The sequence below is a fragment of the Oncorhynchus mykiss genome, chromosome 13 (genome assembly GCF_057628025.1).
Source record: "Oncorhynchus mykiss isolate SJ-2025 chromosome 13, ASM5762802v1, whole genome shotgun sequence".
Taxonomy (NCBI): domain Eukaryota; kingdom Metazoa; phylum Chordata; class Actinopteri; order Salmoniformes; family Salmonidae; genus Oncorhynchus; species Oncorhynchus mykiss.
The window spans coordinates 62,459,224-62,479,472 of record NC_143034.1 but is presented as its reverse complement, the minus strand read 5'-3'; the positions used below and the strand labels follow the sequence as shown (position 1 = coordinate 62,479,472).

Genomic DNA, 20,249 nt, shown 5'->3' with positions numbered 1-20,249 from the left:
TGTACAGACAGCTAGAAAAGGATTAGGCAAAAAAATGGTAAGTACTTAGAATTACTTGTATTATTTTATTAGAATCCCCATTAACTGTTGTGAAAGCAGCAGCTACTATTCCTGGGGTCCACATTAAACATGACAATACAGAACATTTAACTGCTCAAGGCCAGAACTACAAATCTGGGTCAATCATTACAAATGACGTTTGTACATTAGAAAAATGTCTTACAATATTGAGACACTGGCTTTCTAGAGCAAATCAATTTAGTGCAGTTGAAGTGATTTACTTGTAACATTCCATCAAAGTAACATCTCACCACTAATCTTCAGAGAAAAGGTACATTAAATTGAATACATATAAAAACACTTTTTGATACAAATCAGTCACTATCTCTATTAGTGCATACTTTACATTTCTGGTTCACACAAACTGACATGATCTTAGTAACAAACTAGCTCCCACTTTTCAAATGGACCACAGATTTGAAACTTAAAAGACTGACCTGTATTAATCCTATGTGGATCAAAACTAGAGGAACACATTTAATAAAATCTTTGGCAAATGTACAATATGGATTATAGCATACTGCACACATTGTTTCCAGAATACACAGATTGTCAAATACAATGTAGCAGTAACCGGTATATTATTTGCAGTGCTACCTGGTCATCTGCCATGTTCTAAATGGGCTTTGTTTAACAAATCATTTCTACCATTACAGGTTCTTAATCCTCTTTCCATTGCAAATGGACAATAAAAACCAAGGTGCATTCATTGCATGTAACATCCGACAATCAGACTAGCAACCGATAGCAGCTTGAATTTAAACTATGTTTATGTATAAAATATACATCTTTGTACTCTTAACCCTTAGAAAGATCAAGAAAATAGAGATATTAGTACAAATGCTATAATGCAATAAAATAAATCAACAATCAATGTGCCTACATTCAGTCAGGTGAAATTATACAACCTCCAGAATCATATAAAGAAATATTAATACTTGTATCAATGGTGATGATTCCATTGGGCTGTTTGGATAATGGATACTTTTCTAGTTTAAGGCCCAGTCAAAGATTTTTCTGTTTTATAAATATTTCCAGACGATGATGTTGGAATAATACTGTGCAATTGTGAAAATGATGCCCTTTCAGTGCAAGAGCTGTTTGAAAAGACCACCTGAAATTTCAGCCTGCTTTGGTGGCCTGAAAATGTGGCCTGCCTGTTAACATCACCTGGCGGTAAATGAGTTTATAGACTAATAAGAAAGAGAGTTCCAAATGTCTGACAATAACAGATATGTTTCAGTTTTTCCCTCTCCACTTAGACCTAAACAATTATTGCTTGAGAACATGCTCTTTGCTAAGAAGCAATTTTTGTTTGTTTTCATTTAAAACAAATCACAGTAAGGTACTTAATTATTAGCCAGAAATTATTTGATATTGAGATAAAAACAGCTGCATTGGGCCTTTAATGAAAAGTCAACCTGAGGTTTTACTCTATCTAGTTCTTGAGTCTAGAGGAACCCCTATCTGCCAGTGAAAGGACTGCAGTGCAGTGATCAGTATACGATTGTGTCTGTAGAAGGCCATCTCCATCACTGACGCTGCAGCTCCTTATACCTTCGGCTTCCCATAGGCTTCTTCATCTTCTTCTCTGACAGATTTTAAAGTAGGGGAGAGAACAAACAACTTGAGTATTACATTAAAGGGACACTTTAAACTTATGAGAAACAACATTGTATGATACTGTTAAAGTACACCTTAGCCAAATACCTTTAAACTAAGTATTTCATAATTCCTGCCATTTAATCCTAGTAAAAATTCCCCGCCTTAAGTCAGTTAGGATCACCACTTTATTTTAAGAATGTGAAATGTCAGAATAATACACTGCTCAAAAAAATATAGGGAACACTAAAATAACACATCCTAGATCTGAATGAATGAAATATTCTTATTAAATACTTTCTTCTTTACAGAGTTGAATGTGCTGACAACAAAATCACACAAAAATGATCAATGGAAATCTAATTTATCAACCCATGGAGGTCTGGATTTGGAGTCACACTCAAAATTAAAGTGGAAAACCACACTACAGGCTGATCCAACTTTGATGTAATGTCCTTAAAACAAGTCAAAATGAGGCTCAGTAGTGTGTGTGGCCTCCCTACAACGCGAGGGCATGCTCCTGATGAGGTGGCGGATGGTCTCCTGAGGGATCTCCTCCCAGACCTGGACTAAAGCATCCGCCAACTCCTGAACAGTCTGTAGTGCGTTGGCGTTGGTGGATGGAGCGAGACATGATGTCCCAGATGTGCTCAATTGGATTCAGGTCTGGGGAACGGGCGGGCCAGTCCATAGCATCAATGCCTTCCTCTTGCAGGAACTGCTGACACACTCCAGCCACATGAGGTCTAGCATTGTCTTGCATTAGGAGGAACCCAGGGCCAACCGCACCAGCATATGGTCTCACAAGGGGTCTGAGGATCTCATCTCGGTACCTAATGGCAGTCAGGCTACCTCTGGAGAGCACATGGAGGGCTGTTCGGCCCCCCAAAGAAATGCCACCCCACACCATGACTGACCCACCGCCAAACCGGTCATGCTGGAGGATGTTGCAGGCAGCAGAACGTTCTCCACGGCGTCTCCAGACTGTCACATGTGCTCAGTGTGAACCTGCTTTCATCTGTGAAGAGCACAGGGCGCCAGTAGCGAATTTGCCAATCTTGGTGTTCTATGGCAAATGCCAAACGTCCTGCACGGTGTTGGGCTGTAAGCACAACCCCCACCTGTGGACGTCGGGCCCTCATACCACCCTCATGGAGTCTGTTTCTGACCATTTGAGCAAACGCATGCACATTTGTGGCCTGCTTTAGGTCATTTTGCAGGTCTCTGGCAGTGCTCCTCCTTGCCCAAAGGCGGAGGTAGCGGTCCTGCTGCTGGGTTGTTGCCCTCCTACGGCCTCCTCCACGTCTCCTGATGTACTGGCCTGTTTCCTGGTAGCGCCTCCATGCTCTGGACACTACGCTGACAAACACAGCAAACCTTCTTGCCACATCTCGCATTGATGTGCCATCCTGGATGAGCTGCACTACCTGAGCCACTTGTGTGGGTTGTAGACTCCATCTCATGCTACCACTAGAGTGGAAGCACCGCCAGCATTCAAAAGTGACCAAAACATCAGCCAGGAAGCATAGGAACTGAGAAGTGGTCTGTGGTACCACCTGCAGAACCACTCCTTTAATGGGGGTGTCTTGCTAAATGCCTATAATTTCCACCTGTTGTCTATTCCATTTGCACAACAGCATGTGACATTTATTGTCAATCAGTGTTGCTTCCTAAGTGGACAGTTTGATTTCACAGAAGTGTGATTGACTTGGAGTTACATTGTGTTGTTTAAGTGTTCCCTTTATTTTTTTGAGAAGTGTAGTAGAGAGTGATTTATTTCAGCTTTTATTTCTTTCATCACATTCCCATTTGGTCAGAAGTTTACATACACTCAATTTGTATTTGGTAGCATTGCCTTTAAATTGTACAACTTGGGTCAAACGTTTTGGGTAGCCTTCCACAAGCTTCCCACAATAAGTTGGGTGAATTTTGGCCTATTCCTCCTGACAGAGCGGGTGTAACTGAGTCACGTTTGCAGGCCTCCTTGTTCGCACATGCTTTTTCAGTTCCGCCCACAAATTGTCTATGGGATTGAGGTCAGGGCTTTGTGATGGCCACTCCAAGACCCATTTGCGACCAAGCTTTAACTTCCTGACTGATGTCTTGAGATGTTGATTCAATATATCCACATAATTTCCCTTCCTCATGAATCCATCTATTTTGTGAAGTGCACCAGTCACTCCTGCAGCAAAGCACCCCCACAACATGATGCTGCCACCCCCATGCTTCACGGTTGGGATGGTGTTCTTCAGCTTACAAGCCTCCTCTTTTTACTCCAAACATAACAATTGTCATTATGGCCAAACAGTTCTACTTTTGTTTCATCAGACCAGAGGACATTTCTCCAAAAAGTACAATCTTTGTCCCCATGTGCAGTTGCAAACAGTAGTCTGGCTTTTTTATGGCGGTATTGGAGCAGTGGCTTCTTCCTTGCCGAGCGGCCTTTCAGGTTATGTCGATATATGACTCGTTTTACTGTGGATATGGATACTTTTGTACCGGTTTCCTCCAGGATCTTCACATGGTACTTTGCTGTTGTTCTGGGATTGATTTGCACTTTTCGCACCAAAGTACGTTCATCTCTAGGAGACAGAGCGCGTCTCCTTCCTGAGCGGTATGACCGCTGCGTGGTCCCATGGTGTTTATACTTACATACTATTGTTTGTACAGATGAACGTGGTACCTTCAGGCGTTTGGAAATTGCTCCCAAGGATGAACCAGACTTGTGGAAGTCTACAATTTATTTTCTGAGGTCTTGGCTGATTTATTTTGATTTTCCCATGATGTCAAGCAATGAGGCACTGAGTTTGAAGGTAGGCCTTGAAATACATGGGGCGGCAGGGTAGCCTAGTGGTTAGAGTGTTGGAAGGTTGCAAGTTCAAACCCCTGAGCTGACAAGGTACAAATCTGTCATTCTGCCCCTGAACAGGCAGTTAACCCACTGTTCCTAGGCAGTCATTGAAAATAAGAATTTGTTCTTAACTAACTTGCCTAGTTTAAAAAAAGGTAAAATAAAACATCCACAGGTACACCTCAAATTATGTCAACAAGCCTATCAGCTTCTAAAGCCAATTTCCTGGAATTTTCCAAGCTGTTTAAAGGCACAGTCAATTTAGTTTATGTAAACTTCTGATCCACTGGAATTTTTGATACAGTGAATTATAAGTGAAATAATCTGTGTCTGTAAACAATTGTTGGACCAATGACTTGTGTCATGCAAAGTAGATGTCCTAACCGACTTGCCAAAACTATAGTTTGGTAACAAGAAATTTGTGGAGTGTTTGAAAAACAAGTTTTAATGACTCCAACCTAAGTGTATGTAAACTTCCGACTTCAACTGTATATCTAGAAATGAGTTTTTGTTCATCAACCAAGTTGAACACACCCATCTTGTTCCATGACTGTTATATTTGTCGCAGGCTCCAATCTAGTGACTCGGTACCTACTGACACTGGGTGAAAAAGAGAAAGAAAGAGGGAGAAAATGAGAATCTCAAATGAAGGGCCTCTGTGTGTGTGTGTTTACTCCAGGCTGTGTGTTTTGATACCGCTGGCTGTAGTAGAAGTTGAGCACATTGTAAGAGGTAATGTAACAGGCACCAAGGACCAAGGAGACCAGGATGGAGAGGATGGCCAGAGCAGAGAGCACACACAGCAGACTGACCCCTCCTAGGGATAGCAGAAACACTGGAGGGAGAGGGAGGAGGTAGGAATAATAAGGAAAAACATGAGTAAAAAAGGGTTTCAGTATTAGCCACCATCATTGTCCCTGATAGACAGGCATTCAGATTAGTTGTTATACTACACAGCTGGGAAGAGTGTATTGTCACTGTAGTAGTGGACAGTAGGTATTGTATAGATAGTATAGGGACTTACCCTCCAATAAAACGAAACCCACAGTGGCACCAATGAATGTAACAGTGGCAAAGGTCAGGAAAATCCCAATGGGTACAGTGGCCATGGAGCCAAATACCAACACAGCCAGGGCTAAGAATGGGTGGCCATTGAGGTACTGCCCCATTGATGTGTTCATCAGCGCTGCCACCTATTGAGGAGAGAGAGAAGGGTCATGAACATGCTTCACATTACCTTTTGTCCTATTAAGAAGTAATACATGTGTTACTGTTAGACCAAGAGCTTTTAACAGTGTTGCTAAAGAGGATACATGGTGCACTGTTTGTTACCTTGGGGTCTTTGTAAAGGCTGTCCATCATGCTACTCAAACTGTCTCGAAGCTGCAGTAGCCCTTTGGGGATTGTTGTCACATTGTTGCACTGCATTGTTAGGTTTCTATCATGCACAGAAGAATTGGAAGAAGAGGATAAGGGGAGGAGGGGGTGAGGGATACATTTACAAATAAATAAATGTCGCTATGTCACATAGTTTAGCCACCTCTCATGGAGACACACATATGAATACCGAGTATCTAGCTAGCTCACTTATAAGTCTATTTCAGCAAAGCGCCTTGATGACACATCAGCTAGCGTTAGTAGTAACAGTTAGCTGGGTTTCTTGGTTTGTTTACTTTCACTAACGTTAGCCTAGCTGAATAGCTAAAGCTATTTCCAACGACTTGCTAGCTAAAAAAGCGAGCAACACATTGAGTTACTCCTCAATTCCACACAATTTTAATTTTAACACAGTTAATCGTGTAGTTTGCTACTAATCCAAACGTTTTGCAAAACTGTTCGTTACCTTCTTCTTCTATAATATTATGGCGGTCCGCAAACAAACGTTATCGTTGAATGCCGCCACTTACTGTACTGGAGTGTCTACGGACAAAAGAACCAAACATTAAGAACAAATAAACCCTCCTATCTAATCCTTTACTACTCTGTTCGTTATCTACCGGTCAGGAAGTGTGCCGACTGGTTTGAAGCTGTGTGTGAACTATCGCGAGGTTAACAAAAAGGTGTAAAATGCAAAGAACAAAAATTACTAGGACTGAAAAGCATGTGTGACTGATACATATAAATAGAACTAATAGAACAAACAACACATTCAATAAGTTTGCATCCAAATGATATACCCTTCTCCCCAAGTGCACATAGTGAGGAATAGGCAGTGGTCAGTCTAAAAAAATACAACAACAAAAAATCTTATACAAAGGACAACAGACAGAATCAAGGCTTGGACTGGCAACCCTGCAGTCTTGAGGCAAATACTACATCCCTTTCTTCACAGATAAAATCACATAACTGTTGATGAGAACTGCACCTGTTTCTGGGAAATCATATGATACTGTAATACGAAAGTAAAATATCTAAATTATGTAAGAGCCCAGGCAGCCAATAGATAACAATATGGAAGATCTCTATGCTGAGTGTGTTCACTGTGTGTGATATATCCCCTTCAGTGAGAGTGAGGGTAGTCTGGACACAAAAATAATTGGAATTAATTTTTTAAATAAATAAATACAATATAAATATAGGACAAAACACACATCACAACAAGAGAGACCCAACACTACATAAAGAGAGACCTAAGACAACAACATAACAAGGCAGCAAAACATGACAACACAGCATGGTAGCAACACAACATGACAACAACATGGTAGCAACACAACATGATAGCAGCACAAAAACAAAGTACAAATATTATTGGGCAAAGTCAACAGCACAAAGGTCAAGAAGGTAGAGTCAACAAGACATCATACAAAGCATCCGCAACTGTCTGTAAGAGTGTCAAAGATTGAGGCTTTGAATGAAGATATTGAGATAAAACTGTCAAGTTTGAGTGTTTGTTGCAGCTCTTCCCAGTCGCTAGCTGCAGAGAACTGAAAAGAGGAGCGATCCAGGGAAGTGTGTGCTTTGGGGATGTTTAACAGAATGTGACTGGCAGAATGGGTGTTGTATGTGGAGAATAAGGGCTGCAGTAGATATCTCAGATAGGGAGGAGTGAGGCCTAAGAGGGTTTTATAAATAAGCATCAACCAGTGGGTCTTTGCGATGGGTATACAGAGATGACCAGTTTACAGAGGAGTATAGAGTGCAGTGATGTGTCCTATAAGGAGCATTGGTGGCAAATCTGATGGCCGAATGGTAAAGAACATCTAGCCGCTCGAGAGCACCCTTACCTGCCGATCTATAAATTATGTCTCCGTAATTTAGCATGGGTAGGATGGTCATCTGAATAGTTTGGCAGCTGGGGTGAAAGAGGAGTGATTACGATAGAGGAAACCAAGTCTAGATTTAAATTTAGCCTGCAGCTTTGATATGTGCTGAGAGAAGGACAGTGCACCGTCTAGCCATACTCCCAAGTACTTGTATGAGGTGACTACCTCTAAACCCTCAGAGGTAGTAATAACACCTGTGGGAAGAGGGGCATTCTTCTTACCAAACCACATGACCTTTGTTTTGGAGGTGTTCAGAACAAGGTTAAGGGAAGAGAAAGCTTGTTGGTCACTAAGACATCTTTGTCGTAGAGCATTTAACACAACACCTGGGGAGGGGCCAGCTGAGTATAAGACTGTCTCATCTGCATATAAATGGATGAGAGAGTTTCCTACTGCCTGAGGTATGGTTGGTTGATGTAATTTGAGAAGAGCGTGGGGCCTATATTTGAGTCTTGGGGTACTCCCTTGGTGACAGGCAGTGGCTGAGACAACATATTTTCAGACTTTATACACTGTACTCATGAGCGAGGTAGTTAGCAAAGCAGGACAAAGACCTCTCAGAGACAGCAATACTCCTTAGCCGGCCCACAAGAATAGAATGGTCTACCGTGTCAAAGTCAATAAAAATAGCAGCACAATATTGCTTAGAATCAAGGGCAAATGGTGACATCATTGAGGACCTTTAAGGTTGCAGTGACACATCCATAACCTGAGCGGAAACCAGATTGCATACCCGAGAGAATACTATAGACATCAAGAAAGCCAGTCAGTTGATTATTGACAAGTTTTTCCAACATTTTTGATAAACAGGGAAAAATAGAAATAGGCCTATAACAGTTAGGATCAGCTTGATCTTCACCTTTAAATAAAGGACACCAGACTGATACCTATCAGGATTATTTGTGAGGATAACATCGAGGAGAGTAGCCTTTTCTGGGTGTTTGGAGTCATACCTTGTGGGATTGGTGATAATCGGATAAATTTTAAGGGAGTCCCATTGCTTTGAGACTTGGTCAGGTTGTTTAAGCACGTCCCAGTTTAGGTCACCTAGCAGGACAAAATCAGACTTGGTGTAAGGGGCCAGGAGAGAGCTTAGGGCAGATAGGGTACAGGCCGGTGCTGAATTTTTGTAAAAAATGTTTTACCTTTATTTAACTAGGCAAGTCAGTTAAGAACAAATTCTTATTTTCAATGACGGCCTATGAACAGTGGGTTAACTGCCTGTTCAGGGGCAGAACGACAGATTTGTACCTTGTCAGCTCAGGATTTTGAGCTTGCAACCTTCCTGTCACTGATGTAGGACGATACCACCCAACAACGGTCAACAAAAAGCTATTTTAAAGTTTAATGCTTAAAACCAGCAAATCAAATTGTTTGGGAATAGACTTGGTAGAGACAACCGAGCACTGAAGGTGATCCTTGGTAAAGATTTCCACTCCCCCACCTTTGGAAGATCTGTCTTGCCGAAAAGCCTTATAACCAGAAAGGTTAACATCAGTGTTCAAAACACTCTTCCTTAACCACATCTCAGTAATGACCAACACATGATCAGGTAAGATGAATACAAAGCCGACGAGAGGTTAGAATAGGATGGGAGGCCAAAAGTCTGTGTAACCAATACAGAGTCAGAGTCCCGAGTGTTGGAACAAACATAGTCTGTCCCACAGTTTGATAAAGAAAGTTTGTAGTCAACAAAGTACGCAGGAGTCATGAGGCAAATAGAACAATGCACGATATTAAAAAATATATATAACGACTTGGGGCTAGCCATTCTAAGGTCAGAGTCACTCGCACCAACAGTGCGTGTGTGGTGGAGGCTAGCGAAAGCTCGGGAGAGAGGGGTGAATGTGGTGGAGGTACCTGTACCAGACAGGGGGAGACAGACCAGGGAGAGAGGGGAGTGTGGTGGGGGTACCTGTACCAGACAGAGGGAGACAGGCCAGGGAGAGAGGGGTGAATGTGGTGGAGGTACCTGTACCAGACAGGGGGAGAGAGGCCAGGGAGAGAGGGGTGAATGTGATGGAGGTACCTGTACCAGACAGGGGGAGACAGGCCAGGGAGAGAGGGGTGAATGTGGTGGAGGTACCTGTACCAGACAGGGGGAGACAGGCCAGGGAGAGAGGGGTGAATGTGGTGGAGGTACCTGTACCAGACAGGGGGAGACAGGCCAGGGCAGACGGTGAACAGATCGCCAGGTGGAATCCAAGCAGCAGTGCAGCAGGCAACAGGAGTAGGTGTCACACCACCTTGGGAGAAGCCTTTATTTCTGGAGGCAGATTCCTTGTAGAAAATGCCAGTGAATGGTCTTTGAACAGCAGGAGGGGGCTTCAGAGGACGCTTCAAAGACTCCTGGCACTGGTTGGGCCAAAAGCCCTTTTACTTCACACCTTAGTGCTAATTGTATTTGTATCTGGTCTGTCCTTTCAAGCCTGGGAGCTCAGTTCCAGGTTGGAATGGTGTCCTCAGGTCTCTGCTGTTTGCTTGCTAGAGCACCCTCTGTGTAGCTTGAAAAAAGAAAACCTTGGAAGCAGTAATCTCTACAGTTAATTGTGGTCAAAATCTGGAGCGAAGGCCATGCTGCGGAGAGGAGCATCCTGCATATGTACCTGCCAAAAAATCCAAGTTCATCTAACTCCAAGTCTATCCTTTTGTAAAAAACATGTTGAAAGATGTGAGAACTCACATTAAGCTGTGTCTCTCTCTGAGTGGGGCGTGTCCTCTACAATTCTACAAATCCATACCCACACATGCAGTCAGGCCCTAGGCTTTTGGGGGCCCTAAGCCCAAAATTTTGACTTTTTAACGTTCATTTCCTGCAATCTTAGAGATTGACGAGAGTCGTAGAGAAAATATTTCAGATTTAAAGCAAGTTTGATGCGTTTCTACACATTTTTCCATGTGGCTGAGGGAGCATTTTGCAGTTTTACAGGTAATGCCTTGCAATTCTACACATTTTGCCATAGGGTGCAGAGAAATGTTTGCCGTTTTTAGGCAAATTTCCTGAAATTCTACATATTTTTGCCTTGACTTATGGTATGTTGGTATGATATCTGAGTGATTGTTACTTACCAGAGCTGGCTAGGCTAACTTGCTGACATGATCTAATTGAGTGACTGTCAGTGACCCCAACTGAATTCCTAATATTTGGAAAGTGATCTGCGGGCTGTGCCGCCTTTTACCGAATTCCTTGCATAGAGCATTACCTTTGGCCAAGGGTGTGCTGGTATATGCAATCTCAGTGGTACATTTCCTGCTATCACAAAGAACAACGGGCAGTGCGTGTTTTTGTGCGATGCGAAAGATCTATGCTGGCTAGACCGTATCTCTCCCAGTCTTGGTTCACCACCTGGGGATGAAGCCTCCAATCCCTGTATAGGGGATTCCCTCTGGACAACAAGTTCGCTCTCACATGCAATACGCCTGGGACATGACTCACGTGTGGTGAAAGTAGTTGTGCCCTGTTCCACAAAATAATCTTGACAGCTATTCTGTGTAGATGCAGAGAGTGAGTGCCACCCTGGCAGTTGATGTATGCCACCACAGTCGTATTCTCTGTCCCAACAAGGTCTTACAGTCTCACTGCAGAATTAGACATTCACCCACGTTCTCCAAATGTCAAATTTCAAAGTTGTTCCGAATGTAACATTTTAACGTTTTTTTAGTTAGTCCTGCTGCTCTGTATCGTTCCATGTCTCCAAACATCAAATTTTGAAGCTAAGGATTACATTTAGGCATTCATAACGAATGGTTAGCGGAAGGGTTAAGGTTTGGGATAGGGTTAAAACCCAAAATAAAAAAACAACTGGGATCAGACACATAACCTTCTGATCCAGAGTTGCAGTCATTCCAATGGGTAAGGGTCAAGGTTAGGGATACGGTTGAACAGGGAGAGGCACTGTTGGAACAATATTATGTGGCCGTCCGATAGCGTAGCCCGGTAAGAGAGAGAACCCAGTATTCTATTCTCTGTGTGGGCATCAAACAGCTCTTTTTCTGTTTGATCTTGAACCATAACTCGTTGAGGTGGATTACAAGGGAAGCCGTGTTTCGTACCGCTTACTTGGGTGCTATATACACACTTGCTGAATGTACGGGAAGCTTGGGCTAGCCCGAAGGGAACAGTAAGGTATTCATAGGCTGTGCCTTCAAAGGCGAACCTGAAAAACTTCCAGTGTGCTGGCAGAATATTTATGTGAAAAGAAGCATCCTGAGGTCGACTGAAGTGAACCAGTTGCCTCGACAAATAGAGAAAGACAGCATATTGATAGTAAGCATATGGAACGTGAACTTCCTCAGGAAGGCTATTAAGGAACCAACCGTATGTCCAAAAGGGACCAGGAAGTACCGGGAGTAAAAGCCTAGATGGCTCTCTGCCACTGGTATTACTCTACCCCTTTGATTAATAGAGAGGAAATGACGCAATTATGCAGTCTGAGTCACCATTTGCTATTGAAACGAGAACTCTGTTGATAACAGGTGGCTTCATAGAGAACTGAAGTCTGTACCCCTTTATGACTATGTACAAGACCCAGGGCTGGAATGCCAGTTCCCTGCTCTTGCGGTTAGTCGCCTACAAGTCTGATGACTCTGGCAAACCAGTGTCATATTTTTGCTCTGTACCCTAGGCAAGATGCCTGGATGCAACATACTTTTGTATTACAAAGCACAGTGTTAAAACACTGGGATTTGGGGACAGTGCTTGGTGGCAACTGGCAATTTGTCTTCCTGCCTCGATTGCTTGTGAAAGCGCTGATGAGAGAGCTATGGCACTGGTGGTGAGACCCCCCCCATCTTCCCTGTGAGCGGATGCATAGAGATTAGCTGCTCTATATGAGCGGCAGGGTTTTAAAAGTGCGTACGTGGCGAGAGTCTGTGCTCCAGCCGAGAGGAGGCAGGCCAGGACAAGGAGTGAACTGTTGGATGCTCCTCAGAAGCCACTTCTTTCACCCTAAGGGACTCAGGCTGCAGGACACTGATGTGGTAGCAACGAAGGACCGCTTCCCCTACTGTCAGCTCTACAGTCCCTCTTGGCGCTGCCACCCCCCATGGGTGCAGGCCATGTATTTGTCATCGGGTGCTGATGTGCGCTGAGGGAGGAAGAGGACCTCGAGCCAATGGTCTTGAATCTCCTTTTCCTCCTCTCCCTACTTTCACTTCTCGTCCTCCTTGCTGTTTCATCTTGATACAGCAAATCGAGGACCCCGTATTCCATAAGGCGTATGTGGGGTAGCCTCAAGACAAGTCTTGTTTGGGGGCTGCTCTGCACACTCGCCAATGGAGGGAGTTTGCAGGCAGTGCCCTACAATGTACACAGTACTTGTATTAGTAAGCAAGTAAATCCAAGACACTCAATTTAGAATGTATGTTACGTTTCGTATGGTATGGTATGTATTAATTTGTGGTTGTCCATCACCCCTTTTGTATGATATGTTAGGAATTTGCAAAACATACAATATGTTATGAATTTGCTCAATTTACAATATTTTACAAAATCTGCAAAACTTATGTTATGTTATGAATTCTAGCTAGGTGGCTAGGATAATAATGTTAGCTAGCTGGTTAACGTTAGCTAGTCAGCTAGCCTGCTAAATAGCAACTTTCGTAACTTTGTCTATATATTAACTAACATATTCCTCTCAACTGTACATTTTTTGCATGATTCGTTATGACGTTTTAATTACTTACATTTGCTTCCATCCTAGTATTTTTGTCAGCCATCTTTGCTGAAGAATGTCTCCAGCCTAGGGTCGCATACCGTCAAATTAGTCATGGGAACCACTCGATATGATTGGTCATCGCCCAGTGGTCGTCGAAGGTGATTTGCATCAAGTTGGGAAATGTTTAACTTTTTACACCCTCCCACGCCACATTTATGCCACCCAACGGTCCCCCACCCTCTCCACTTCCCAAGGCTTTTCTTCCATTGAAAATAAATGGGAAGCGGTGTTTCACCGCATGGCACCACATGCTAGTGTACACGGCGGGGCAAAAGAGCTTTCATTGTCTGCTTATATACCCCCTTTATTTATCCTACAGTTCTGACTTGGTGTACAGGGAGAATACTGTAAGAACGGCCCATGTTCTGAATTCTGTCCTGTACATTTCAAAGTCTTAGCTTGCTCATTCATGTCTTAATTGAAATTACGTATTGCCTCTTATCCGCTCTTCATTCCCTTATACCATAGTTTGTACATCTCAATTTTCAGTAGAAACCACATTAGTTTAAGCAAGTCAGCCATATCCACTATGTTTTTTAAAAAGGCAGTAAATGAGGTTGAATATCTGTTTCATTGCCAGACAAGACTCCCCTGATAGCCAGGTGTAGCTGTGGTAAGGATTAACTCCATGGTCCTGAAAAGAAAGCTCTGCTGTTGGAACATCTTTATATAGGCCCTAAAAGTTTGTGGGCACTATTTGTTACTGTTATAGTGCAGTTAATGTATTGTTTAATGTTGTGTAGTGGCTTTGCTGGCACACATCTAAAACATTCTTTGGGAGTTTGCCCCACCACGATTTACATGTTAAAATCACCACTGAGAACAGGGTTTCCCAAACTCAGTACTGGAGCACTACACAGCTGATTAAAATAATCAACTCATCATTGTTATTTATTTTATTTCACCTTTATTTAACCAGGTAGGCCAGTTGAGAACAAATTCTCATTTACAACTGCGACCTGGCCAAGATAAAGCAAAGCAGTGCGACACAAACAACACAGAGTTACACATGGGATAAACAAACGTTCAGTCAAAAACACAATAGAAAACTCTATATACAGTGTGTGCAAATGTAAGTAAGATTAGTAAATAGGGCTTAGTGGTGAAATAATTACAATTTAGCAATTAGACACTGGAGTGATGGATGTGCAGAAGATGACTGTGCAAGTAGGGATACTGGGGTGCAAAGGAGAAAAAATAATATTATGAGGATGAGGTAATTGGGTGTGCTATTTACAGATGGGCTATGTACAGGTACAATGATCGGTCAGCTGCTCTGACAGCTGATGCTTAAAGTTAGTGAGGGAGATATAAGACTCCAGCTTCAGTGATTTTTGCAATTCGTTGGCAGCAGAGAATTGGAAGGAAAGGCGGAGGAGTTGACTTTGGGGGTGACCATTGAAATATACCTGCTGGAGCGCGTGCTACGGGTGGGTGCTGCTATGGTAAACAGTGAGCTGAAATAAGGCGGGGTTTTACTTAGCAAAAACGTATAGGTGACCTGGTGCCAGTGGGTTTGTCGACGAATATGTAGCGAAGGCCAGCCAATGAGAGCATACAGGTTGCAGTGGTGGGTAGTATATGGAGCTTTGGTGACAAAACAGACGGCACTGTGATAGACTACATCCAATTTGCTGAGTAGAATGTTGGGGGCTATTTTGTAAATGACATTGCTGAAGTCAAGGATCGGTAGGATAGTCAGTTTTTCGAGGGTATGTTTTTCGATTCTAGATTTAATTTTGGATTAGAGATGCTTAATGTGAGTCTGGAAGGGGAGTTTACAGTCTAACCAGACACCTAGGTATTTGTACTTGTCCACATATTCTAAGTCAGAACCGTCCACAGTAGTGATGCTAGACGGGCGGGCGGGTGCGGGCAGCGATCGGTTGAAGAGCATACATTTAGTTTAACTTTCATTTAAGAGCAGTTGGAGGCCACGGAAGGAGAGTTGTATGTCATTGAAGCTCGTCTGGAGGTTAGTTAACAGTGTCCAAAGAAGGGCCAGAAGTATACAGAATGGTGTCTTCTGTGTCGAGGTGGATCAGAGTCACCAGCAGCAAGACATCCTTGATGTATACAGAGAAAAGAGTTGGTCAGTAGGGAAAGGGGGGGGGGGGATCAGTAGGGAAAGGGGGGAAACCTAGTGTTGTACAACTGAATGCATTCAACTGAAATGTGTCTTCTGCATTTAGTATGGTGTTTATCAGTGGAAGCTGCTGAGGGGAGGACGGCTCATAATAATGGCTGGAACGGAGCGATTGAATGGCATCAAACACATGGACACCATCTTATCGCATTCCTCTTAATCCGCTCCAGCCATTACCACTAGACTGACCTCCCCAATTAATTAAGGTGCCACCAACCTCCTGTGGTATTTACACATTATGTAGTTGTAATTTTGCATTGTATTTTTACAATATGAAACTGTATGAAAATAAGAAACTTTTTACAATATAAAAATGCGCAGGATCAAAGGATTTACATAAATTCACTGAAAACCTTGCAGTTCCCTTTCTCTCACTAGATCGCATACCTAAACTACAGCCTATGTAGCATATAAAAACATATGTGATTTTGATGATTTTGATGTGATTTTCTGGATTTTTTTTCCTCATTTTGTCTGTCATAGTTGAAGTGTACCTATGATGAAAATTACAGGCCTCTCTCATCTTTTTAAGTGGGAGAACTTGCACAATTGGTGGATGACTAAATACTTTTTTGCCCCACTGTATTTCACGGAATCTCTGAGACAGGGGTACATTGGGCCCTCCATGTCACCTGTCTCCTCGAGTTTCTTTTTTGTGAGGAAAAATGAGGGAGGACTGCGTCCGTGCATTGATTATCGAGGTCTAAATTCGATCACAGTGGGATTTAGTTATCCGCTACCTCTCATCGCTACGGCGGTAGAATCATTCCACGGAGCGGGCGCATTTTTCAAAACTCTACCTCAGGAGTATTCGGGGAGGAGACGAGTGGAAAACAGCGTTAAGTACCACATCAGGCCACTATGAGTACCTTGTGATGCCGTATGGGTTGAGATTCTCAGGGACTTGCACGGGCAGGGTGTGGTGGTATATATTGATGACATCTTCATCTATTCTGCCACACGCGCCGCGCATGTCTCCCTGGTGCGCAAGGTCCTTGGGCGACTGCTGGAGCATGACCTATACGTCAAGGCTGAGAAATGTGTGTTCTCCAAACAAGCCGTTTCCTTCCTGGGTTATCGCATTTCCACCTCGGGGGAGGTGATGGAGTGTGACCGCGTTAACGCCGTGCGTAATTGGCCGACTCTGACCACGGTAAACGAGGTGCAGCGGTTTTTAGGGTTTGCCAATTACTACCGGAGGTTTATCCGGGGTTTGGGCCAAGTGGCGGCGCCCATTACCTCACTGCTGAAGGGGGGGCCGGTGCGTCTATGGTGGTCGGCCGAGGCAGATGGAGCCTTCAACCAGTTGAAGGCGCTGTTAACTGAAGCTCCCGTGTTGGCGCATCCGGACTCTTCGTTAGCATTCATAGTGAAGGTGGATGCGTCCGAGGCTGGGGTTGGAGCCGTGCTGTCACAGCGCTCGGGCACGCCACCAAAACTCCGTCCCTGCGCTTTTTTTTCTAATAAGCTGGGTCCGGCGGAGCGGAACTATGATGTGGGGGACTGGGAGTTACTAGCTATGGTAAAAGCCCTGAAGGTGTGGAGACACTGGCTTGAGGGGGCTAAACACCCTTTCCTCATCTGGACTGACCACCGCAATCTGGAGTATATCCGAGCGGCGAGGAGACTAAATCCGCGTCAGGCTAGGTGGGACATGTTCTTTACACACTTTAGATTTACTATCGCTTATAGACCAGGTTCCCTTAACACTAAGGCCGACGCGCTGTCCCGTCTCTATGACACCGAGGACCGGTCCATCGATCCTACTCCCATCCTTCCAGCCTCTTGGCTGGTGGCCCCGGTGGTATGGGAGGTGGACACGGACATCGAGCGGGCGTTGAGGGTAGAACCTGCGCCTTCACAGTGTCCGACCAGTCTTAGGTACGTGCCGCTTGGTGTCCGTGATCAATTGATTCGGTGGGCTCACACACTACCTTCTTCGGGTCATCCGGGGATTGCGAGGACGGTGCGGGGTCTTAGGGGGAAATACTGGTGGCCCACCTTAGCTAAGGACGTGAGGCTCTATGTCTCCTCCTGTTCGGTATGCGCTCAGATTAACGCTCCTAGGCACCTGCCTAGAGGGAGGTTACAACCCCTCCCGGTTCCACAACGGCCCTGGTCTCATCTATCGGTAGATTTTCTTACTGATCTTCCCCCATCTCAGGGGAACGTTGTGGATCGGTTCTCTAAGTACTGCCGTCTCCTCCCATTGCCTGGTCTCCCTACGGCCCTACAGACTGAGGAGGCTCTACTCACCCACGTCTTCCGGAGGACATCGTATCTGATCGAGGTCCCCAGTTCACGTCCCGGGTTTGGAGGGCGTTTATGGAGCATCTGGGGGTCTCGGTAAGCCTTACCTCTGGTTATCACCCCGAGAGTAATGGGCAGGTGGAGAGAGTGAACCAGGAAGTGGGTAGGTTTCTGAGGTTGTATTGCCAGGACCGGCGAGGAGAATGGGCGAGACATTTTAGATCCTTCCCTCCCTCCATCACCTCTACAATGTGATTTTATGGATTTTTTTTCTCATTTTGTCTGTCATAGTTGAAGTGTACCTATGATGGAAATTACAGGCCTCTCTCATCTTTTGAAGTGGGAGAACTTGCATAATTGGTGGCTGACTAGATACTTTTTTGCCCCACTGTATATCTTAAATGTCCAATTCAGTCGTTTTGATCTAAATATCTGATCATTCCTGTGTAACAATACTGCACCTTACTGTGATTGTTTTCAATTAAAATGCTTGAAAAGAAACAAAAAATGCTTCTTGGCAAAAAGCAATTTCTCAAGTAAGAATTTTGCTAGGACTGTCTGGGAGTGGTCTGAGTGGGGAGGGGGAGACAGAAAACTAGGTTTGGAACTATTTCTTATTGGAACTCAATTACCACCTGGTGATGTCACCAGGCAGGCCAAAACTCCATCCCACCAAAACAGGCTGAAATTTCAGATGATATTTCACTTAAAAGGCATCATCATAATGTTCACAATTTCATAGCATTATTCCAACCTCCTAGTGTGGAAATATACAAAACACAGAAAAATCCTGTTTTTGACTGCACTGGGCCTTTAAGTAACCACGTTTTCACGATTTGAATGATACATTAAAGACCTTAACCCAACACCTAGCAACCTTGTCAAGAGGTACCCATGAGGCCATTGGACAGGCATGTACACATAAGGGACTTGGTATAAAGAAGTGTGGTGGGACACTCTAAAGAAGCGGGTAATATAGCTACCTTAACCCAACACCTAGCGACCTTGTAAAGAGGTTTGGCTCTCTTGGTGTAACATTTCAAGGTGTTGGCTTAACAGTCGCTGTACCTGGGTTTGAGTCCTGGCGGGGTTACCCCCCAGACACCAACTGTCACGTTCTGACTTTTATTTCCTTTGTTTTGTATTTATTTAGTATGGTCAGGGCGTAAGTTGGGGTGGGCAGTCTATGTTTGTTTTTCTATGATTTGGGGATTTGTATGTTTCGGCCTAGTATGGTTCTCAATCAGAGGCAGGTGTCATTAGTTGTCTCTGATTGAGAATCATACTTAGGTAGCCTGGGTTTCACTGTTTGTTTGTGGGTGATTGTCTATGTTGATTGCTTGTGTCAGCACAGGTCTAATTTGTAGCTTCACGGTCGTTATTTGTTTATTGTTTTGTATAGTGTGTTTCAGTGTTTAGTGTTTTCTTTATTAAATTTCATCATGAACACATACCACGCCGCATTTTGGTCCTCCGATCCTTCTCGCCTCTCCTCTTCAGATGAAGAGGAGGACGCCCGTGACACCAACGTCACTTTCCCAGCGTATTATGTCACTTGTTTTATATATTTTTTGTCTTTTAAGCTCTGGGTTTGTGTTAGAGCACATTGCAAATTAAATTGATGTATTAGAGCAGGATCTTGTTAAAGTATTCTGTAGGCAAAGAACATGAAATAAATATGCTTTTACTGTTGTATTAAGAAAATGTAATAAATGTAATGTAATAATGTAATAAATATGCCTTTACTGTTGTATTGCTGTTATTACTATTACTATGTTATTACTATGATGTCTGACTAAATGACTAGGCTACAGTATTCACATAACATTAAGATATGACATTTAAGATATGATATCATCACTTGATTGTCTGTTGTGGGAAAATGAAACATGAGAATTAAGGGCTAAATAAAGTGAAGCAGAAATATTTGAAAGTATTGGACAGTATGTATTTGACCCCAGGTCTGAGTCTAAGGTACAGTCAGGATTAGTTTATTAGAGAGCCACATCTGTTTAGAGGATTTTTTTTAACCTTTATTTAACTAGGCACGTCAGTTAAGAACAAATGGGTTAACTGCCTGTTCAGGGGCAGAACGACAGATTTTTACCTTGTCAGCTCTGGGGTTTGAACTTGCAACCTTCCGGTTGCTAGTCCACCGCTGTAACCTAGTGGTTACCCTGCCACCCCTATTAACACATCCCTGACATAAGTGAAAGATGACGTTAATTTCTCTATGAAGAAATGTAAAATAAAATTAAGAGACTAATCGGTTGGTAGTCTTCTTTTGTATATTTACATTATGCCGTCTATGTTACTGTCTCTGTTGAACTTTGTTTGATGTCGGGCACATCATAATA

The 20,249-nt window shown here is 43.5% G+C and overlaps 1 protein-coding gene across 5 annotated transcripts; it reads right to left on the bottom strand.

Moving 5' to 3' along the window:
* Positions 1-45: 45 nt before the first annotated feature.
* On the bottom strand, positions 46-13,527 carry LOC110538743 (lipid droplet assembly factor 1). Of its 5 annotated transcripts, none has more exons than XM_090197076.1 (6): positions 13,465-13,527; positions 5,846-5,951; positions 5,538-5,706; positions 5,210-5,348; positions 5,048-5,113; positions 46-1,651 (listed from the first exon to the last, which is right to left on the bottom strand). In XM_090197076.1, the coding sequence occupies exons 2-6, from the start codon at positions 5,939-5,941 to the stop codon at positions 1,612-1,614; spliced, it is 510 nt and encodes a 169-aa protein (XP_090053202.1). In that variant the 5' UTR covers positions 5,942-5,951; positions 13,465-13,527; the 3' UTR covers positions 46-1,611. The 5 variants fall into 5 exon arrangements, with proteins under 5 accessions (XP_090053202.1, XP_090053200.1, XP_090053203.1 ...); XM_090197074.1 differs by lacking the exon at positions 13,465-13,527 and adding an exon at positions 6,357-6,827; XM_090197077.1 differs by lacking the exon at positions 13,465-13,527 and adding an exon at positions 6,511-6,604.
* Between the last annotated feature and the right edge of the window lie 6,722 nt (positions 13,528-20,249).